At 29.6% G+C, this 24,471-nt stretch overlaps 2 protein-coding genes across 2 annotated transcripts in view; both read left to right on the top strand.

Moving 5' to 3' along the window:
- The first annotated feature begins 1,076 nt into the window (after positions 1 to 1,076).
- LOC111617826 (nuclear pore complex protein NUP62-like) lies at positions 1,077 to 14,593 on the top strand. The gene is made up of 4 exons (XM_023359137.1): positions 1,077 to 1,177; positions 6,381 to 6,556; positions 11,902 to 12,486; positions 14,559 to 14,593. The coding sequence occupies exons 2-4, from the start codon at positions 6,388 to 6,390 to the stop codon at positions 14,591 to 14,593; spliced, it is 789 nt and encodes a 262-aa protein (XP_023214905.1). The 5' UTR covers positions 1,077 to 1,177; positions 6,381 to 6,387.
- Positions 14,594 to 14,631: 38 nt separating this feature from the next.
- LOC111617825 (periodic tryptophan protein 2 homolog) overlaps positions 14,632 to 24,471 on the top strand; it is a 57,341-nt gene continuing 47,501 nt past the window's right edge. Inside the window, exons 1-4 of the mRNA XM_023359136.1 lie at positions 14,632 to 14,660; positions 14,868 to 14,962; positions 19,476 to 19,575; positions 23,971 to 24,117. Of these exons, the coding sequence (XP_023214904.1) occupies positions 14,632 to 14,660; positions 14,868 to 14,962; positions 19,476 to 19,575; positions 23,971 to 24,117 (371 nt within the window). The remainder of the gene's footprint in view (positions 14,661 to 14,867; positions 14,963 to 19,475; positions 19,576 to 23,970; positions 24,118 to 24,471) is intronic.

The following is a 24,471-nucleotide window of genomic DNA, read 5'->3' as shown; positions in this document are numbered from 1 at the left end:
AATTTTTCTGATTAACACGAACAGTTATTTAAATTTTGAAATTCTGAACCACATATTTCATCATGACTTAAAGTGATTGTATTTTCTGTATAATGCAATAAAATCATTCTTTATTAACAAATCGTTTTCCCCCTCCTAGAGAAAGAAAAAAAAATGTATACAAAATACACTTTATTTACTAACGTTAAAAATGAGACGGCTAATTTTCAGCCCTGTGGACACTAAGAATGGCCCCTTTTAGCAAGCCATTATGGGTTCAGCCAGGCCCGTCCCTCACCAGGCCGGGTGGTGAGGGACGAGGGCCAATATATCCAGTCGGATCATCCCCTGAAAATTCCCAGGAATTTTTCAACCTGTACGGATTCAAGGACCCCAGAGCGGTAGGGTGCCACATTGACCGCTTGGCCATCCGGCCGTCACACGCTCATTAGTAAATCTTGGCTAATATTTATTATAATACTTTATTAATATTAATAAAAGGCAATAATAAAATATTAATTCTACCGAATTCTAAGCTATTTTGAAATCGATTTGATATTTAAAAGCCGGTTTTGTTGAAAACTGGTTAACCGTTTTCGATAATTTCCGGTATTTACCAGCAATAATTTGTAAACAATACGGAAACACAATTTGCCATTTCAATTTCCTGATTACTTGACAAAATAACTAATACAGTAATTTCCTTTCAAAAATTTTATTCATAAAGTACAACGAGTGCGCGTTTTAGTGTCGGATGAATGGTCAAGCGAAGGTAAATGATCCTCGTTGTGATAGTGTATGCGTCTTCGACTCGTGACTTTTTTAAAGATAGTCGAAATCGGTATCGCCTCGTATTTCGCCTACATTATATCCGCTAAGATCGAATTAAAATTAAATCAGAAATTATAACTGTCGTGATCTGAAAAATAAAAATAAGGCAACAAAAGATCGCTTAAAATAAATTTTATTATTTTCAATTTATTTTAATTTTAGTATTTTATTAAATATTATTAAATGTATAATAAAGTATATTAATAATACTGTTATTTATTTAATATATATTAAAACTTTTATTTATTATTAAATAAACAGTTGAAGAGAAAGTGGCAGCACTGTTCAACAGCTAGTTTTGTTTTAGAATTCAAATGATTTTGTGTCTGTGCTTTCTGATTTCTTGTTTTTCGTAAATTGTTAAAGAGTAAGTTAAAAGTCTATTCTGTAATATTTTTATTTCTCGTTGTTACAATTGAAACATTCCTGTAAATAAAATATTCGGTTGAAATATAATTTTGAACCATTGAAAGTCGAAGAACGCATTTCAATGTATTGAAAAGAATGAGCAAAGATTTATCTGAAAATCGTCGTATTTTAGTCGAAATAAAAGTTTTACATGAAATGATGACGTAAATATCAGGTGATATGAATAGAATATAAACTGGCAATTTAAATGCCTAAATGTTGGTTGAACGTGCAGAATTGCGCACGTTCAATCAATACGAGGTTTGATCAACCGCGTAACGTCACAGTTGAACGTGAAATCACGTTCAACTGTGACGTGCGCGTGTGGCTGTGATCTAACATATATATATATATATAGGGCCCGGACCTAAAGAACCATAGAAAAATTAGGGATAGCAAACATTATTCTTACACTATAAAATTAATATTACTTTTACTAACAGAAAATAAAATATTTAAGACTACTTTTTATTTATAAATGTATTTTATTTATTTTTTTGTTCGAAAGAATATTGGCTGAAGAGGCCTCCTAAGATGCCAAAGAGGCCTGTTCTGTCCCAGACTCTGTATGAGCTCAATGGCTGTGTGTGCAGTTTAGGTCGGGTTGCGATCGTGTTGAATTGATATATGTATTGTGTTGCGGATATTTCCCCCAAAACTCAAGAATGGGGTTCAACTTCTGCGATGTTCAACTTAATGAATTCTTCACTCATACTAAAGTTTATATTGATGTAATTTATTTTGATCATTTAGTACCTTGTATATTTAATACTTGATAAAAAGGAAATGCTATATATAAATATGTATTTACATGAAGTTTTGTATACTTTTGAAGCAAAGTTTCAGTGTGTCCATAACTGCTATGCTTAAAAATTAGTTGTTTTTCACCTCCACTCTTTGTACTAATTTTCAGACTTTGTTTTTAGATTTTCATCTATTATAAGGTTAAACTGAAAAATTTTCTCCAGGTTTTGAGATCGTACCAAATCCAATTCACTAACAAATGCAGTGAATAATAATCATTATTCACTGCATTTGTTGATGAGATAGTTTTTAACTGGAGATCCAGGGATGATACTGAGTAGTAGTGACTACATTACCAGTAAATTAGGAAAATTATACCCTGGTAAATTTACTGGTAATTAATTTTTTTACCGGTATTTCAGTAAAGAGAAAACCTTTTAATGAACCAGATACAGTAGAGCATCAATTATCCCGACCCCTGATTAACCATCAAATTGGTTAACCGACCGTTCTAGTTGGCAAACTTCAAATATCCGCTAGTGATGTGGCACTACAATATTTGGCTATGTCTTGGCTACTTTAATATTATTTTTGTTAAATTTTTGCATGTTTTAGGTGGCAACACGGCTCGACCATTAAAGGGCGGCCAGTATTTAAACGAGACTTAATTTTCTAATTATGAGTTGTTTGTTTTGTGAGCAATAAAATAATTTAAAAATAATTTTTAATGATACGATAGTGACGATTATTATTTTTTAAAAATTTGTTAAGCTTAACATCGATGAAAATTCAATGCGAAGTTGGTTAATAGCGATATACTAATAATGTATTTTTTTCATTTTTTTCGGTTATCCGATTTTTCAGTTATCCGACCAACCTGAGTCCCCAATTGAGTTGGATAATCAATGCTCTACTGTATTTATTTATTTTTTTTAAATTCCCACTGGAAATATTCGTGGGAGGAAGATTTCCCTTTTCTCTCATCCCATACCATTGTGAGAAAACAGTGCAGGTGGTGATGGGTCATTCCATTTGTAATTTAAGTTTACTAAAACGAATTTTCTAGTTTGTTTATAACTTGATTCCCTGTATTATACTCCAAAAACGGGTCTTGTTTTTGCTTTTGAGATAGCTGAGGTGCAAAAGGAAACTTCTTACCAACTCCAACTCTTGATTTAAAATAGTTCAAATATGTGTTGACTGAAAACACAACTTACATAGTAATATTCTTTTCAGTTTCTTTACAAACATTACCAATGTTTGTCATAATGGAATAATAATTGTAATTAAACTGGATTAAGTGCAAGACTAGAAGCTTGTTGTTAACTTTGTGTGTTTCTTGTTCATTGGAGTGTGTTTTAATGATGCTGGAGTCAGATTTTGTAAAATTCAAAAATCGGAATCTTCATTGTGAGATTAATTGAAACGGAAACAAAAGAATTCATTAATCTAAATATATAAAATTACTTGTCCTCACTGACTCACTGGTTCATCATCACCCAGAGCAAACTGCTGAACCTAAAAAGGTGAAATTTGATACAGTTAGGGAACGTCATGAAAACGCACACTAAGAAGGGATTTTTCGAAATTTCCCTTCGAGGGGGAGAGTATTAAGGCTTAACCAGAAGAATAGCTTCTACTGTACTATTTTAGATGCGATTTTTTGTTTTCAACTACGTTTAGTCTTCATCGAGTACTTAGGTGTATTAAATTGATAACATTTCAGACATTGTTATAAATATTTTTATATATTTCGATTTTTTAACCAAATGCTCGAACCATTTTAAATTCAAATTTGCATATTGATTCGATTATAGAATGATTGTAAACGTTTCAGAAAATTGATCAAATTGAAAACAGTTCATTTTATTCTCAGTGGTAGGTGTTATATAACAATTACTATGGTTGTTGAAATACTGAATATAAATGGGATTTGCTTGCAAAACCTCTGCGGGCAAAGTCATGGGTAACAGCTAGTAAAAATATAAAGATAGTTATAGATAAAAAGATAAATAAAAATAGAAAATACCATTTTCCCTAATACTGTATGTTTATTGTAGTAATGAGTAAAAATTTGCCATGGGATTACGTCAATCACACAAGAGAAAGAGATGGTGGAGTGTGCAAACTGTGCTTTAAAACAATCAAAGCAGTCGGAGGAAGTACTAGCGGACTGTGTAGTCACCTCATACGATGTCACGATATAAACTTATTGAAAAGAAAATCTGAGGAGACAGCTGGAAACAGTGCATAAAGTGAATCTAATAAAAAAAAATAATAATAATTACGTTTTTCAAGAAAGAAATTGACGAGTCTTTGCCTGCAGTATTATCTCTTATGGCTTCAGTTGATGGACTGCCATTCTCGAAATTTTGCACATCAAAAGACCTAAGACAAACTTTTCTCTGCAAGCGAATATGCGAATCTACCTAAATCTCCTCATTCGGTTAAAAAGATGATCACTGAATTCAGGATGAGATTATTAAAGATATATTGGAGCTAAAAGTTCAAGGAGAATCTTTCAGTATATCTTGTGATGAATGGCCATCACTTAACCATTGATATATGAATGTTAATCTCCATGCAAGTAACAAATTTTGGAATCTATGTTTGAATTTGCCCACATGGATCTGTGTGTGCTGAAAAATGCATTGAACTTTTAAATGTCAGATTAAAAGAATTCAATGTTGATTATAATAACCTAATTTCAATTGTCACAGATGTGATATTTTGCTGTGAAAATAGAAAAGTCAAAATGATTGTTGATTAAAATATTATGGAAAGATTAAGGATTAAATTTTTTAAAATGACTGAAAGTTATCTAAAGAATAAGAAAATACCATATTTTAAATATAATTATCTATCTCCTATATCTTTAATTTGCTCACATTTTCAGAAAAAGAAATGCTCAATTCTTTATATCTCTTTATTTAAATGTTGTAATTCTTCAACTAAAGCACTACTTTCGGCTGTAACTGGAATTAAAGGATAGAATATGGCATCATATTTAGCTTGAGTGAAAAGTTTCTAATGCCTAATTACCATGAAAAGGCGGGATGGCATTAACTTTAATGCAGCAATGTGTGGCAATAGATGCTGGTGACTTCATTTTCTCTAATCTCTCACTACATAAACGTGGCCAATATGTAGTTGAATGTAGTAAACTTTATAAAAACTCAGATTTTTCAAAAAATTGTGTGAGAATATGGGACCAAGCATGTATCTTTGTTGTACTATAGCACTTTGTGATGGCTCTCTTGTGGTAATGTTTTGTCTCATACATTTGAATTGTGACAAGTAATTTATATTTTTCTTAAAGAGGAAGACCACAAGTATACTGAAAATTTTGTGAATGAAGAATTTTTGGTAAAACTAGCATACTTATATGATGCTTTTGTAAAGGTGAATGCTTTGAATTTCTCCCTGCAGGTGCAAAACATGCACCTTTGGAAATCGATTGAGAAAATTTTAGCTTTTATAAACAATTTAAAACCATGGAAAAGAAAAATAAATGAAGATGGAGGAAAAGAATATTTCTCCTTGTTGCAACAGTTTTTGACCCCAATGGAGTTGATTTTTCACAGTATGAAATCCATTTCTGAAGAACATTTATCACAGCTTATCACTTGGGGTTTGAGAAATATATTCAAAATAGTAATATTGATAAATTTGCATGGATTCAAGATTCATTTAAATTAATGTCAGTGCTCCATCTTAATTTATTGCTGCAGAAGATAATCTTATTGAGTTGTCTTGTGACAATATGTTGGAAACGAAATTTAGCAGCATGGAATTAACTGAATATTGGATATCAGTAAAAGATGAATATCCCCTTCTGAATGGTAAAGCTCAGAAAATTTTAATTCCATTTGCAACTTCTTATTTGTGCAAAGCTGGATTTTTGGCTGTTGCTGTGATGAAAACTAAGTATCACACTAAAATCAATGTGGAGAAGGAAATGAGGGTGATTGTGTCCAGTTTGATTCCAAGATTTGAGAAAATCTGTGGTGATCAACAGGATCATCCATCCCGCTAATTACAATTAATCAAATTTGTTCAATTACATTTTTTGTTATCTTAAATACATGTTTTATATTTTTTATTATTATTATTTTTTATGTAACATCCTAACTGTTTAATGAAAAAAATTATTGACTATTACACTATTTTGCAAATTGTACTTGTTAGAATTTGTCATAGGATACCTTGGAAAAACCTGGATTTAGCAAGAGCACTGAGAATTGAAAAGGTTTGGGAAACACTGGTATAGAGAATAAATGTTTATTAGACTTATTTAGAAAATAGATATTGATTTATAATGGAAATTGATGTTGTATATATAAAATTTTATCATCAGTCTTAACTATTTTATTGAACTAAATAAATGTTATTTTAACTGTTAAAATTTACTTTTATAGATAAATTATGTCGTTTCCTTTTGGAAAAAGTACTACTCAGTCGTCTAATCCACAACCGACTTTTGGATTTGGGCAGCAACCACAACAACAAAGTGGATTTTCTTTTGGGCAAGGAAATCAAAGTCAACAACCACAGACACAAGGATTTAGCTTTGGAACACCAGCAATGTCATCTGGTAAATATTGAAAAAACTTTCTAATTTAATAAATATTTGCTAAAATTAATAGAATTTTTATTAAAAATGAATAGCATATTGATGATGAAATTTAATTTGTATATAATTTATAAATTGCTGATATCTGGAAAAAGTATAAAAGTTTGTATTTGCTTGCTTAAAATACTTAAAAGAATCTTTAGAAATAACTTTTATATACAATTAAACTTCTGTATAATGACTTGCTTTTCAGAAATACAGAGTTCATTATATATAGAAAATTTGTCAAATGGAAAATGTAGTAGTCATGAAAAGAAAATAGTGCACTGAAATGATACTTTATATCAACAAAAAGACCTTTGTACTCTTATTAATAACATAATAAATTATGTGCATGCATTTTACATGAAAAAATCATCATAAGACATTACTATATATTTATTGAAATTGAGAAAGAGCTATATGCTTGAAATAATAAGTATTCATATGTATTTATGTTAAAAAATAGTACGCTTAACCTTTATTTTTTTTAAATAAAAGTTGTTGTATTTTAAACAAACAATTCTAACTTTATCTAAATAATCAAAATTTTCATCCAGAATGTTTTCTTACTGATGGAAGCCATTTCCAGAACTTTGTAACATGGAAATCTAACTGTAAATTTATTTATTATATGAAGAAAATCATTTAATACCTTATTGTTTGTATATTGATATTGATGATTAATGTGTCTTTTAAATGTTCTAAGTTTCTAAATTTTATTTATTTTTCACTTATTTAATAATATGTTTTGTGTTTTGTTAAAATATCATCAGTTAGGATTTCCAGTTATCAGTGAAATATACACCTATCCCTCTTTTTGCATGGTGGATGTGTCCCAAAGAACTCTGCATAAAACAAAAATTGTGTAAAAAAGTACAGTATTTGCATCCTGTAGAAAAATGCTTGTCAGGATCTACAACTTCAGTGGAATGAAAAAATAAGCAATTCATAAAAGAAACATGAGCTTTTTTTATTCTAACATCCATCATTAACATTATTTGTTCATAAAAATAGTAAACACAAGGTAGCATAGGAAACAAAATCAACATAGAGTAAGTATTCTTTGATGTACATATAGTATTGTACCATGCTTAAAAAAGATAAATGAACTTGATTTCAACAAAAAGAGTAAGTTTTTAATAACACAATTTTAACAAAAAGTTAAAATTAAAAATTTTCAAATAAACAGTTTTTTCTCCTCCGTATAAAAAGAAATCAATCATGTAAAAAGAGGGTTAGTTTTCTTTTGTCAACTGCATTATTTCAAAATTGTGTAAAAAGAGGGATATGTGTATTTTAATTATTTTAACTTTAAATGAAAAAATATATTTTCACTTTGAAAGATAAAATGTAAATGTAAAAACTAAACAAAATTTGTTTTCTTTTATGGTTAGATGTCTGAACTTTGAAATTTAGATTCAGTTTTTTGTAACACAAATTTATTAATTTATTAATATCTTGTGCAGGGTCTCTCTGGAAAATTTAAAAATATTGCCACTATTTCATCAGTTTTAAATTTTTTTCACCATTTCAAATTATTTATCGCCACCAGTTTTACTTACTAATTAATGCAGGTGCTGGTAGCCTTATCAGTTTGGTATCTGGAAAGCAAAAGTAATATGTTAAACTGTCACTTACAAGGAGAGGGCCAAACGTTCAGGTCTTTGATTCAAACAAAACTTGGTAAGCATGTAGCCTTAAACACAAACAGCTCTTTGTCCAAATAACAGGACTGACTTTTCAAGTGTTTTCAAAAATTGGGCCTTTGAAAATTTACTGTTTAGTTCATAAGTTTTGGAAATTTCATGTCTAAGAGTGTCGATAGCCAAATGAATAAGATGCTAACAATTAGAGCTGACCATTGTAGGTTCAATCCTTCAAAATTTTAGTTTACTTTTTTTTTATGTGTAATATTATTATTTTATCACATTATTATTACTATTATAATTTCTCACATTTAATACATATAAAACATAATGCATATAAAGCATAATGCACATAAAACAAGTGATTAAAAATTGTGATGTCATTTCTTGTTTACAAGAAATTGACATCACAATTAAACAAGTCTTTGCAGATTTAACTCTTACATTAGTAAATAAAATTTCCTTCATATTTATTATTAGATATGGTGGTATTGTGATATTCAAAGTGTAACAAACACGAGTGCATCAGGAAATTGTCCATAATATTAACAATTAAAAAAATAAAACACTGACTTGCTACTCTATTTTCATATCACTTGTCTTTTTCATCCATGTACAGTAACATCTGTGAGGACATAGTATGTAAAAATAAATGTGAAGAAATAAAAGTTTTATTTAACAATATAAAAGAGTTAATATAGGTAAATGTCTCTTCAATCTGAACAAAATTTCGGTAGACTTTCTCACAGCTCTACAGGTTAAAAATCTCCTTTATTGTTTTTCACAGATGCATTTCGGGCAAGTTTAACTTTCCTGCCCCTCTTCAGTGCTACAAAACAAATTCATATTGAATTTACACAAAAAAACAACTTTTTAGTAGAAAATGCTTACAAGACATAAAAAGACATTTTATAATACCTTAAGATTTCCCACATGTTTTTTCATCTCTTTTACAGTACTTGTACTATCAATTTACAATGTTTTCAAATTTATAATTTCTAATTTTCTCTTAAGGGCGTTTTACATCGAAATCCGTACCATTATGCTACACAACTAATTACAAATTATAATTATTAGTAACGTTTTAAATCACTTATTTATAACAAATTTTATCCTTTAAACATATATTTACTAAAAAAAAAAGAAAAAAAAATGCATGTTTTTCTTTAAAAGTGTCACAACAATAACAGAGTAGTATACGTTGTATAAACTTTAAAAAGGTTCAACATACAATAAAATTTTCTTTTACACGACAATGTATAATCTGAAATGTGAAATGCATCTGTGAAAAACAATAAAGGAGATTTTTAACCTGTAGAGCTGTGAGAAAGTCTACCGAAATTTTGTTCGGATTGAAGAGACATTTACCTATATAATACGTAATACAGCTACCATTGGAAAATTCAACATAAAAGAGTTAAATTTACAGAGGATTGTTTTTGCTAAACAAAAAATTATGTCACAATTTTTAATCTTGTTTTATAAGGTTTAAATGTGAGGAATAATAATAGTAATAATAAGGCTAATGATATGGTAAAATAATAAATTACACATAAAATTAACTAAACTAAACCAAAACTAAAACTCTGAAAACCTACATTATCTAGTCTCGTTCACTCGGCTATTGCTATTCTGGGACTTGTAACTTCCAAAGACTTATAAGTTATACACTAAATTTTCAGATACCCGATTTTTAGAAATGCTTGAAAAGTGAGCCCTATTATTTGGACAAGGAGCTGTTTGTGTTTTAAGGCTGTGTGCTTACCGAATTTTGTTTGAATTGGAGCCCTGAACATCTTGTCATTCCCTTGTTAGCAATAGGAATAATTTTTTAATGAATAATCCTGAATAACACATTTGATCACAATGTTTAAATGGTATTTCACGGGTTCTGTCATGTCAACAGTTTTTTTTAGTCTACTGAAAAAAAAGATCAAAGTGAAAAAAGTCATCTCAAAAAATTCAACTTTTTCGAGTATAACACTTTTTTTTTTTTTTTAAGATCTATCTTATCTAATATAGATGGTAGATTGTATACAAGTGGGATAGAGCAGCTCACCCTAAAACACGGGTCGGCAACCTGCGGCTCTTTGGATGTGAAGCTGCGGTTCTTTAGTTCCATATGCAAATATTATTTATTTTTATAAAAAAAAAAATTTAAAAATCGTTCTGAATCGATTAACGAGGATTAGGCACTGATTCTATCTCTCAGCCACTTGTACTCGCTTTTCACCGCACCCCTTCCCCGTGACACGTGTCGTCACTGTCGTCAGTCCGTCGGAAGCTCTCGAATGATGCCATCGTCGGATGTTTCTATTATCTAATTTGTTGTGAAAAACACTACTTATATATGAATAAATAGATATTTTTTCTTATGAATAAATAGATTAGTTTTTTTTATCAAAAAACTTTATTTATGCAAGTACTATTTATTGTTGGCAAGAAAAAATTTTGTGGCTCTTTAAAAACTTTGAAATTTTGTAAATTGTAATTTTGGCTCTTCCGACTAAAAAGGTTGCCGACCCCTGCCCTAAAAGATGCATTGTGTATCCCACATTCAGAAGTCTGATCTTTTTAAGAAAGATAGTACATCTCTAAAGAAAAACCATGAGACATCAGTAGAGCTCAAGAAGGAAGAATCCAGTTGTACAAGTCTACTTGAGCAAAGATCTACACACAAATGAGATGCTGAGGAGGAAGATTTCAGTCAAGAAGTGAACATAAACAATGAATTTTCTAGCTTTTACTCTGCTTTACATCGGTAGTTAACCTCCATTACTTTGAATGACTGGAAATAGTCCCGTCTTTGACAGCTTTAGAAAAACTATTGCAAGAAATGCTAGTTCAGTCCCAAAAAAAGGATAAGAAGCTCTCTGTTCAAGAAACTCATGTTTAAAGGTCATATTGACAAAATATTAAATTTCTTGCTATCCATTGAGATATATTATTGCATTTTGCAAACCTGTTTTTTCAAAAACTGTACTTTGATCCATTTATTTTGCAAATTTTCAATTGCTAGTTGACTATCACTTATCAGTTTGGGCCATGGTTGCACCTTCTCACATGGAAAAAATATGGATAGTGTATTCATGACTTTAAATAAATTTTCTAATTTCCTGTTATTAAAATGTAGTTAAGTTTAGCTTGGGATTTCCCTCTTTTAACGAATGTGTGAAATATTTTGATCATTTATTATATCACAGATATTTTAATAGATATGTGTAGTCAGATTGGCTAAAGCACCTTTCAAAATACATGTAGCCAATCATGCATCTTTACACCATCTTGTAGGCTATCTATCTCTCTAAGATTTTATTTTTATCTCTTCTCTCAAAATATGAACATTGTAGAACATTTTTCTTCTTCAAACATACATGGAAACATATATTTTATCAATTTTATATTTTTATATTTTAACTTTTAAAATATAATTGTATTTTTTGTGTGCTATGTAATTATTAATATTTAATATTGTTTTTGTTTCTACTTCACTTCTTTTATTGTATTTTAACTTCTTGTTATTGGTCTTTTGTGTGTGTTGTGTGTGTGTGTGTTTTTTATTGCAGAGAAAATAGTTATCTAGAGACATTTCCTAATATACTTATGATAAATAAATAGATAAGAGAAAATAATATAATTTTATCCAAAAATGTTTCTTTTGTATAATTTTATCATTAGGTTTCACTTTTGGATCAACTGCAACTCCAGGATTTAGTTTTGGTAGCACTCCTGCTGCCACCACCACTACCTCAACATTTGGTTTTGGATCCATGACATCTACAAATACTGGAACATCTAGTAATGCCATATTTGGAGGTATTGCAACTACCAGTTCTACAGGAGGATTTAATTTTGGAACACCATGCACATCATCAAATTTCAGTTTTGGTTCACTACCTTCCACAACAAGTGCACCAGCTACTGGATTTGGATTTGGTTCTCCTAATATTAGTACCAGTATAGGTACACAAGGTTTTACAACTGGTTTAGGAAATACATCCCAAGTGGGAAGCAATTTTTCAATGAACACTCCAAGAAGCATTTCATCACCATTTGGTGCCACTAGTGGTGGCTTTTCTTTTGGAGGAACACCTTCAACTATACCAAACACTGGTTTCACATTAGGAGTAGATACTACTAATGCCACATCAGGCACTGCTGTTATTCAACCATTTGGATTTGGAACACCGTCAACAGCGGCTATATCAGCTACTCCCACAACAACAACTAGCAGTTTTTCATTTTCTGGAATAGGAACAGGAGGTAATATATATATATATATATATATGAATTTAAAATCAAATTGTTTTTATGGAAAAAATATATTTTATATTTAATAATAATTAATATTGAAATTACATGCACCACATTTCAAGAATTAAATTTCTATATTAATTTGTACATTATTTATTTTTTTTCCCCTTGCATATATATAATGGAAAGCAGAAAATCTTTAACTGATAGCATATCAATGTCAAAGCATGATAACATTGATATGAAAGTTTTTATCTAAAGTAGATATTTTAGAGCAATTATTTTTCAGAAAAAAATATCTTTTGGTTTACTCAGTTTATATTTTAACAACAAACTTTATTATTATAATGTAATTTGTTTTATACTATAATAAATTATTTGTTTATTGTTATGTGTTAAATCTTTCAAAGAAATGCAAAAACTTTGAGTTTTATTTTAAATTGATAATGTTATAATTTTTAATTAATATATATTATAATTACAGTAGTCCCACTATAACACTGTTGATAATTCTGTGTTATGTGAATTCCATGTTGTACAAGTCACTTAGATTTTACAAATATGTGTGCCAGGCTGTGAACAGCTCATGTATCTGCTGTACTGTAAACAGTCGAGCCTTCCATAACAATGACCTCAAAATGGCAGTCATTTTTCAGGAACGAACATTTCTTTTTGAAGTGAATATGAAATAATCTTAGAGGAATAACCATTTTATGTTTCAATCAGTGGCTGTTGTTTAGAGGTTTGACTGTACAGTCAAACCTCTAAACAACAGCCACTATTTTTGAACCTAATTTGTTCCTAAAAGTTCCTTGAAAACCAATTTGTTCTAAAACTGAAATAAATTTTCCCATAAGAAACAATAAAAAATACATTAATCTGTTTCTGACCCCCAAAACAGTCTTTTATATATATTTTAAAATAGTTTTTAGCTGTATTTCATGCATAAAAATGCCTACAAATGTAATATATTATCTATATTTATATATCGTTTATGTGTATATATTGGGTTGAACCGAAAGTTTATTCAAGTATTTACATAATCGCTCATCTGTGGCGCCTCTGTCATACTTATCAAGTTTTAACTTTTTTTTTTTTTTGATTCTGATGAAACCGTGTTGTAGTTTACGTTGCTTTATACAGACACACTACAGTGACTTTTTTCAAAACACTTGGCAGATTATTCATCTGCCAAGTGTCATGAAAAAAGCCACCGTAGTGTGTCTGTATAAAGCAAAAAGTTTTAACTTGTTTAGGTTGGCATTACGAATATTTGCACACTTATTACATAAGTTTAATTATAGCTGTGAGAATTCAGGGAGGGTCATTCTGAAAATTTACAAGGTGAAGAAAAGATTAGAAAATTAATAGAAAAATAATATTTTTCTAATTTAACAAATTTTTCAAAAATGGATGAAACTTTTGATTTTGAAAGGAAGTTGATTTCCTTTCCCAGGCTGACTCATGATGAGTCACATGAGTTTTTGCGCACATTACTGGAAAGCAAATAAAAGGGACATTTTCCCACCACTCGAGGCAGTCCATTGAAGGAAGTATTGCCACACAAATAAGTCTGAAATACGATAAAGGCAGTCCGTCAAAGGAAGGTATTGCCATACGAAGAAGTCCGACATACGATAAAGGCAGTCTGTCAAAAGGAGGTTTGCCACACGAAGAAAGATATCGTCAGAAGAAAAGTACAGTAGAGCGTCGTTTATCTGAATCAATTGGGGACTGGGGTTGTTTGGATAACTTATTTTTCGGATAACCAATTATGTACGGAAAAATATATTAATTTATCCCGTGTTGAAATTTTTCTCCGTTGCGTGTCGCTTCGCATTGAATTTTCATCGATGTTAAGCCTAACGAAGACTATTGTATCGTTAAAAATTATTTTTTTTATTTTGTACGAACAAAATAAATATATTAANAATATCAAGTAATGTTAATGAGAAAAATATTAATTAAAAGAAGACTTAGCAGCTAATTAATAAAATATTTACTGAAATTCGAATCTATTTTAAAATCTAGAAAACTTTTATTTAAAATGAAAATTTCATGTATTTTTAAACATTTGATAGGTGTGGTCAGGCATGCACGCATTCATGTCAGGTGAAAGTGGTGATGTTGATCCTTTAATACAGGTATTAAGAGATGAACTTCATGGAAATTGTCTTCAAATCGTAGAAGATTCAATATTATTTGCTGTAGAAGAAGGTAAAAAGAAATAAATTGAATCTTACATAGATTGATTTATTTTAAATTNAAATTTGCAATATTTTATAAAATTATACAAATAAAAACAAAAATATTAATTATATTTTTTTTTTTATTTTTTTTTTGTAAATTACTGTAATGTTAACAATTAATGAGTATTTTTAAAATTTCAGCAACAAATCTGAAACATTACAAATTGAAAGCAGATATAATTTCACAACTATTGCTCTTTCTCCTAATGGATATTTATTATTTGCTGTAAATGAAGGTAATGGTTTATTAATCTTAATTGTAACAAATAATTACTTATTTGTTCCTTTGAATTCCAGTTATTTTAAAAATTATATTATATTTTTTTAATTGATTTTAAAATACAATAGATTCTGCTTATTGTAATCATACATATTGTTATCAGCTGAATAATATAAGAATTAGCAAATCCTAAAACTTGTAAGTTAAAATACACTTCAAAAACTTTGCCTATTGTAATCAAAGTTTGGTTATTACTATCATAGTCTTTAGGTAAATAGACATTTTTAAGTTAGTTTTTGAATTACTAACCTCAATATATGGCTGATAATTTACAATTGTTACCAAACTAGTACTTTAAGTGTTAAATGTTAATTGTTTTAATTGTCATTTACTTGTGTGGGGAGTCAAGTCTACAAGTTATTTTTTGTTTCTGGGTTTTTGTTTTATTTATAGTTATAATATAATTTGGTGTTGTTTTTTGTTTAAGGACAAAAGCTCTCACACTTCTCAGTTCTAAATTCAAACACAACAAAAAATTATTATTTAAGTAAGTGACTGTCACTTGTGAACCCATCATTGCCAATCTAAAACTGACTAGCACCAACAAAACCTTCAAAAATATACCATACTTTAATATAAATATGCTATGACAAATGCTTTCAATTCTAATAGAATCTGCTTCAAGTCAAAACTTGTTCTAATATTTAATCGTACCAGCAATTTTAAAAATTTGAATTCAAAATTCAAATGCTAAAAGAGCATTTGAAATGCATTTTTAGCATTCTAACTCTATCAAACATTTTGACCTGAGGCAGATCCTATTAGGATCGAAAACACTTGTCATAGCATATTTATATTAAAGTATATTTGTTAGTATATTTTTGAAAGTTTTGTTGATATTATTTACTAATATATAACCAGCTGTCGGAAGATTTAGAACTAAACATGACATCTCTGATTAAGCAATCTCCAAAATGTGTTAAAAGAATTGTCACAGATTAAAAAAATCAGCAAATAAATTTTTGAAAATATTGGGACTAACCTTGTTTAAAACGTGTTGCTGAAAATTCTTCTGTGTAAGTAGGATAGAGTTGTGTGAGCTATAGTGACATCACACCACAGGGGTGTAAAATAACTGAGAATTGGAAAGAGGTTGAGGGGAAGATAGCGAGTGAGAGGTAAGCTACTGATTCTAAGGTGAGATTACCTTAGTGGTCAAAAGTGATTGGATTTTTGGCATTCCTGATGTGATGGTTAGGCAATTAGATTCTAAGAGAGTTTGTAGTGATTTAACTTACAAACTCTCTTATTGGTTTCTTGGTGGAGATTAGTATAAATTCCCTAATTATCAGGAACTTATACTAATTTCCACTAAGAAATGTTCTTTTTATTTTGATTTGTTGTCAAATTGCTAAAAAAAAAGTATATATATATATATATCTTTTATTAAGTGTTAATTAGAATTTTGTGTGTTTTTTCTTGTTAGTAGCTATAAGTTTACTTAGATAATGATGTACTTGAAACCAATTATGGTGTTGTAATGAAAAAATGAACATTTTTGAACCTGCATCAGTCGCTCGTTGTGTCCAGGCAGGCCAATTTGTTGCGCATGTGTGACATGGCTTTTAGTAAATTTTTTTGAACCTATAATCAAACTCTTATTTTAAAGTTATTCCATAAACGAATAGCCATCTTGGAACAGTAAAGAACCTGATGCAGAACCCAGAAGGAGTTCAAAAATGTTTGTTTTTTTGTTGTTTTATTCCTACTCTCTAATTGGTTCCATGTGTGTCATTATCATTAATCCAGTGTGGTGAGTAGTTATTTAGTTTACTTAGATGTTTAATAAACATGTCATTGAGGTTTTTTGACAAGTTTTCATTTGTTTTGGATTTTTAGTTTCGTTTGTCATTTTTGGACAAGAGTTCAATTTTTTTTTTTTTTTCTTGGCTTTGAGTCTGAAGACCTAACAAATTGGTCAAACTTTTTTTTTTTTACATTAAAAATATAAAATATTACAAAATTGTCTTTATTTTGCTTCTTCCATTGTTACCAACACCAGTGATGATCCAAAACAATTTTCATTTATAGAGACAACCTTTTATTTGAGGCTGCGCCTTCACAAAAAAATGCAAAATGGAAAAACATGGTCTGGCAATTATGCCAATATAGTTTTAATTTTACTCAAATATATTGTTTTTATTTGCTGCTGCTCATTAGGTTAATCTGAAAAAATTTGATTGTTTGATCAAGCAGTGCATTACATAATTGGTGCCCAATGTGAGGCCCTTGGTCAGAGTTTTTTGAATTTTGTTTCGTCTTGTGGTTATTTATGCTTACTTAGCTTAGAATAACTTACAGTACTCTGTAGCCACCACCTATAGTATAATTATCAACGAAGTTCTAGTAACTCAAGTAACCAGATAACTTTGGCTAAACAATTATTTAACCATATGATGGAAAGAGAAGTATAGAACTGTTTATTTGGAACACAGTCCATCTATGCCAAACATACAAGCCACTAGCCTGAGACAAAGAAATTATGAGGGTTGTTCAAAAAGTTCTTGAACTTTATTTATTACAAAAAAAATACTTCACTTACAATTTATAGGTCAGGGTTCCCTTCAAAGTAGTCTCCTCCCCAATGTATACACTTATCCCAATGGTGTTTCCACTTTTTGAAACAGTCCTGGAACACTTTTTCCAGAATGCTCATAAGCTCCTTTGTGGTTTTTTTTCCCTATCTCTGGAATGGTGGCAAATCTTTTTCCTTTGAGCTTGCTTTTTAGTTTGGGAAACAGGAAAAAGTCACATGGGGCCAGGTCAGGTGAGTAGGGTGGGTGGGGAATCACAGCGGTCTTGTTTTTGGCCAAAAACTAACGAGTTCTGAGGGACAAATGAGCCAACATGTTGTCATGGTGAAAAAACCACTTGCCACTCCTCCAAAGTTCAGGTCGTTTTCGCTTGATTCTGTTTCTTAGGCATTTCACAACTCCAGGTAGTACTCTGTGTTGACTGTCTGGCCTGTAGGTAGGTATTCGTGATGCACAATCCCCTTTGTATCGAAAAAAAACAATCAACATCACCTTAACATTTGAGCAAACTTGTCGAGCTTTTTTGGTGTGGGGGATGTTTCACCCACCCATTTTGAAGATTACACTTTTGTTTCAATGTCATATCCATAAACCCATGACTCATCACCTGTTATGATCTGGACAAGAATGTTTTGTTCTCTTCAGCTCGATCAAACAGTTCCTGACAGACTTGAATTCTATGTTGTTTCTGGTCTGCTGTCATCAGGCAAGGCACAAATTTGGTGGCAACTCAATGCAGCCTCAATTTTTCATGCAGGATTTCATAGCATGAACCAATTGAGATGCCACACACTTCTGCAAGTTCCCTGACAGTCAAACATCGATTTGCACAAATGAGATTGTTCACTTTCTTGATGCAGGGGTCATCAGTTGACGTTGATGGTCATCTGAAAGGCTCTTCATCTTCCACTGATTTCCATCCCTTTTTGAACAAGATAAACCACTCATAACATGTGGTACATTTTATAGCATTCTCACCATAAGCTGTGGTAATCAACTCAAAAGTTTCCATGAAGGATTTCCCGAGTTTCACACAGAATTTCACAGAACAGTACTGCTCCTTCAAAAAGCTCATTTCAGCAGATCCAATTTTTTGCCGAACCTCATGAACACCACGTCACATAAACAGCTGTAACTAATCACCAAAACAAGATATCAACAAATGGGTTGAAACATGTTACTTGGAAGATTTCTGTGGACGCAGTGCCTCCAAGTGGGTTAAAAAATAACCAGCTGGAGACACACTATTCAAAAAGTTCGGGAACTTTTTGAACAACCCATGTATTAGCTACTTCACTACCCATATGCCTCTACTGTTACAAGAATATCTGGAAATATGTCACTGTTATTCCTTAAACAAATTATACAAATTGCTAAGAAGTACAAATTTTGATGCTAGACGATAGATTGATGTCCAGTTATGGTGGCTGCTCCCAGTCCACAATCCTCAAAATTAGTAAGTCCACTCAACAGTTTTCATGGCCTTCCATTCAATGTTACAGTTGTGGTGAAACAGGTCACTTTTCCAAATATTTCCTAAGATAAAGGTAAACTCAAGTAAAAACAATAAAAAAGATGACAAAAAGAAAACCCAGAAATTAAAAATAATGTGTGGACTTAACTCTGTACAGTTGCAGTACAGTAATTTAAATGTTGGCATACCTTACTTCAATTATATACCTGATGAATTACTGTCAATTAATAACAATGATTATACTTAATAAATACTTGAGATATATATTATAACTGCTTTTATGTTTTTTAATGTTTGAGTTAATAAAATCAGAATTTCCATTAATTTCAGTTATCACTTACTTAATGTTATCAATCAGTCATTAGAATCAGTACAGGCAAGTCCTAAAGTGATTACAATAAGTGGATTTCTCTCTATATTTTAATTTGTTTTTATATTTATAAATATTTTATAAATTTCAGTTGGTGAAGGATATCTATTTAATTTAACAAGAAAAATATTATTTTATCGACACCATTTTAAGAGACCAGTAAAAGATGTGCAATTTAGTCCTAATGGCAGGTATGACATTTTCAATTAATTTTAATTTATGATAGTTACTGTTACAGTAACTATCATAAATTAAATTTGAATTTTCTGTTTTACTATTTATTCATTTCACTATTACTCTAACGAGAGGGTCAGACATTCAGGTCTCCAATTTGAACAAAATTTGGTGAACACATAGCCCTAAACACAAACAGATTCTTGTCTAAATAATAGGTCCACTTCTTAAGCATTTCTGAAAAACAGACTTCTGAAAATTGAATGTTTTAGCTTATTAGTCTTTGGAAGTTTCATATCTCCTCAGAATAGCAAGTGGTTAAGATGTTAGGCACTGGAGCCACATGGTGTATGTTCAAAACTTTACAATTTTATTATTATTATTTTTTTTTGTGTGTGTGTCTTTTGTATGTAAAACATAATTATTTTATTATTTTACAATGTCATTAGCATTATTATTAATACCTTTATTCCTTATGTTTAAAGGTTATAAAACAGGAGATTAAAAAATCATGATGTCATTCCTTGCTTAGCACAAAAGAAGTTTCTGTAGATTCAACTCTTTTGTGTCATTAAATAAAATTTTATTTTTTCATATTTACTTTCAGATATGGACGTATTTTTATATTTGAAGTCTAACAAAAATGAGTGCATAAAGAAATTGTCCATAGCATTAACAATTAAAAAAAATGCTGTGACTATGCTACCCTATTTTCATATCAGAGTTGTCTTTTTCATTCATGTGCAGTAATGTCTGAAACTTACTTGCTTGTGGTGATGTAGTATGTAACCACAAGAAAAAATATGTGAAAATAAATATGAAGAAATAAATATTATTTAATGACTTAAGAGATAAATCTATAGACTTCATTTTTGCTAAACAGGAAATGTCGTCATAATTTTTTAATCTCTTGTTTTATAAGCTTTAAACATGAAGAGTAATAGTAGTAGTAATAATAATAATGGTAATGATGTGGTAAAATAATAAAATATGTTATACATAAAAAGAAACTAAAATTGCAAAGATTCAAACCTAAATTGTGTAGTTCTAGTGTCTAGTGTCCAGTCAGCTATTGCCATTCCAAGGAGATATGAAACTTCCAGACTTATAAGCTAAACATTCAATTTTCAGAGGTCCATTTTTCAGAAAAACCTGAGAAATGGGCCCTATTACTTGATCAAGGATCTGTTTATGTTTAGGGATACAAACTTACCAAATTTTGTTCAAATTGGTGACCCAAACATCTGAACTTCTCCTTGTAAGTACTATAATTAGTTCTTAAAACAGCTTTTTTAAAATGATGTAAGTATAACATTAATTCTTAATTATGATTACTGATATTTAGATTTGCATATGCTGTTTATCATATACAAAATGCTTACAAATACCATACACCAAACAAATAAATAAATAAAAATAAATAGATTAATGACAACAAAAAATAAATAAGATTGTATACAGTGAAACCTGGTTAACTTGAATCAGTTGTGGAGAAAAAATTCAGACTTTGAGTTAAAATGTTTTGAGTTATGAACATTCAGCTAAAAATCAAGATTTTGTACATTGGTTTATTGGTGAACCATAATAAACTATCCATATGATATTTCCATGGTCTTATTACATAGAATTGTTATGTTAATGTAAACCTCTTGGTGTTCAGAAACTCAAAAACACTTAACCAAATGGTTAATAAGCTACTGAGAAATGCTTTCCTGAATGGTTGATCCATTCACTCCTGAGAGTTTAGTAAGGATTTTTTAAATTGCAATAGTTTGCAGGCTACAATTGATCTGTTTTATATTTTTTATCACATACATACCACTCTTTACAATTGTTATTTTTAAAAATGTTTACCCAGAATCAGACTATAATCTTTTTTTTTTTTGTTTTTAAATTACTTTATCAGAAAGCCATTTTTTAAAAATATATCAGCTAGTTCAGTGGTCACCACTGGCAGTACATGGGCCACTGTGAGAAAATTTTGTTGGTTAGTGGAGAAATTTGGACATTGATCAACTCAAGATTATGTAAAGTATTGTGGAAGAAATACAAAATGCTTCTTACTTATTGGGAATTTTTTATTCAAATCTAGAACCGAACATGAAATGACTGTTATCAATGAATCAATAAATAATGTCGGTGCAATTGTCATCCTTAATGAAAAGAGCCAATAATCCATAAACTTATTTCAAACAAGCAGCAACAAACTTCATATTAATTTTTTATAATTAAACAAGTGAATTTCATATTAATAAAGTAAAATGGAACTTTTATGATTATTATTCTATAGACATTTGTATCATTTTAAAAAAAAACCTATCATAGTGGTCTGTGGGATTCAAAATTGTGAGTTTAGTGGTTCGTTAAGTCAGAAAGGTTGGTGACCACTGATCTAGTTGGAGAAATCCATTAATAATCAAATAAAACATTCAAAATAAAAAGCATGTTTGAATGGCAGTTATAGTATCTAGGTCACACATGCTGTCTGGAAGTTACCACCCCACCCGCCATCACCTTGACACAATGTTTAATTTAGTCATACTTAGTTCCTGCACTTTATTGAAAATTTATTATTATAGTAGAGCGTCGTTTATCCGAATCAATTGGGGACTGGGGTTGTTCAGATAACCGATTTTGTATGAAAAAATATATTAACCTATCCCATGTTGAAATTTTTCTCCATTGCGTGTCGCTTCACATTGAATTTTCGTCGATGTTAAGCCTAATGTAAACTTTTTAAAATAATAATCATGGCTATTGTATCGTTAAAAATTATTTCTTTATTTTTTACAAACAAAATATATATATTGAAATATATAAAAACAAAAAAATTATACTTTAGAAGTTAATCTAGTATCAAAAGTGTTCGCTTCAGCACGACACACAGTCCTCAGAAAAACACCACACAAAAGTGCCAGTGCTGCCAGCTAAAACACACACATCAACAAAAAAAATATTGGAGTAGCCCAAGATATAGCCAAAGATTGCAGCGCCACAGCACTAGCGAAAATTTAAATTTGCCGACTGGAATTCTTTTGGATAAATGACACTCTACTGTAATTTATTTGATAAATGTTAATTATTTTACTTAAATTAAAATTTCAGAGAGTTTATGAAAATACTGTATCAAAACTCCATTCAAGTTAATCAGTTTGATTTAACATGTAAATCCCTATGCTATATATTTGGGAAAAGAAAATGGCTTTGAGTTATCCCAGTTTGAGTTAACCAGGTTCCACTACACAAATAATTTCCAAGTGAAACTGAAAAACATGTCATATAAACAACCTTTACAAAGTGTTAAAAACTACACTTGATGAAATCTTAATTAGTAACATTTTATCCAAAGCTTTATTATTGGCAGGAAATAGTAGTTCTTCAAACCATGTTGCAGAAAGTTGTTATCTTGTATGCAAATGGCTCCTTGGACTTCTTGTATAAAATTTGGACCAAAGTTGGCTTTTTGAAGATTAGCTATTTTAAGAATAAATGTTAAATTTTTATTTTAGTAAAATTATTTTATAAAGTTGAAGATAATGTTTTATCCATAATAATTGTTAAAAAACAGATTATCCAATGCTGAAAATATCTGATGATATAAAGCTACCTTAGCATCACTAACTTGCTTACTCGTTGATACACTGGCTTGAAGTATTTGAGTAAAAATAAATGTCATATTAAAAAAAAAAAAAACAAAGTAGTTGTTTGAAAATGGATATCAAGTATATTACCAGAAAAATTTGAAATTAAAAATATTTTATACCATATACCATCCTTAATGTCTTATAGAATGCCAAAATGTTTATGCATTTAATTAAAACCATTTGTAAAAAGATACTTTACTCCAAATAATTTTTTAAATATTTGTTTTATTATTTTTTTGGATTCTATCATTGTTTTTTCAGTTTGGTTTTACTGCATATTGTTTTTTTAACTAATTGGGATTGTTGTAATGGGGGTGGCAAATATTGGCCATGAGACATCGCCAAATTTAATGTAATAAATAAATTAATTAATTAAACAAAGTGCCATATCTTATTTTTAAAGTTGTTTATTATGAATTTGGTTCACATTATTAAAAAAATTACACTGTTTTGTTTTGTGTTATCATTGATTAGTCTTTATTAAAATTTTTCTTATTATTTATAATCATTTAATGAATAGGTAATTATATTAGAAAATTATTATAAATTGAAACAACAATATAGAAAGTGATGCAAAATATGGGAACACCTGAAGGTGGTCAGGACAGAATCCCAGTAATTTTTTGTGAATTTAATTTATAAATTTTGATTGTTAATTTTAAAAAGTTTTATTGAAACTTTCTTAAATTAGCAATAATTATTTGAATACATTATAAAATTTGTGTTTAACCTTAGTTTTTTAATTTTATTAATTTTATATTTTTATAGGTATATTGCTGTTACAAAGGAAAATATTGTATTTGTATATAAAATTCCAACTTCCAACACAAAAGAATATAATCCATTTATTTTAGATAGAGTATTTTCTGCATCTTGTGATGATACAATGTGTTTAGATTGGTCATCAGATTCACAGTAAGCAAAATATGTTTTGAATATATCTTTACAATATTGATAAATTTTTTTTCTAATATTAAAGTTTTGAAAATAATGATTTTGTGCATGCTTATTTCTAATAAATAAAATATATATATATTTTTTTTATTTAAAACAGAACACCTAAGCATACCAGAAATTAAAAAATTGAATTTATTGTTTGTAACAGATTGCTCAAAGGAGAAGTGGAACCCCACTTTGTTTTTGAGCAATCTGTTACAAACTATAAATTCATTTTTTTAATTTCTGGTATGCTTAGGTGTTCTGTTTTATTGGCTACTCATTCCTAAATTGAAAAAATTCAATTCAGTCATGAATCACAAGATACTGGCA

Source organism: Centruroides sculpturatus, unplaced genomic scaffold (genome assembly GCF_000671375.1).
Source record: "Centruroides sculpturatus isolate CEXI.00-Female unplaced genomic scaffold, Cexi_2.0 scaffold104, whole genome shotgun sequence".
In the NCBI taxonomy this organism is placed as follows: domain Eukaryota; kingdom Metazoa; phylum Arthropoda; class Arachnida; order Scorpiones; family Buthidae; genus Centruroides; species Centruroides sculpturatus.
The sequence above is the reverse complement of the archived record's forward strand: the minus strand, read 5'-3'. Positions and strand labels throughout refer to the sequence as shown.

Bases quoted from the DNA above. Each gene is read 5' to 3' on its own strand.
- LOC111617826 (XM_023359137.1), top strand. From the start codon at position 6,388: ATGTCGTTTCCTTTTGGAAAAAGTACTACTCAGTCGTCTAATCCACAA. The intron at 6,557-11,901 runs GTAAATATTGAA...TTTTATCATTAG, and splicing joins AACACCAGCAATGTCATCTG to GTTTCACTTTTGGATCAACT. The intron at 12,487-14,558 runs GTAATATATATA...AACATTTGATAG, and splicing joins TTCTGGAATAGGAACAGGAG to GTGTGGTCAGGCATGCACGC.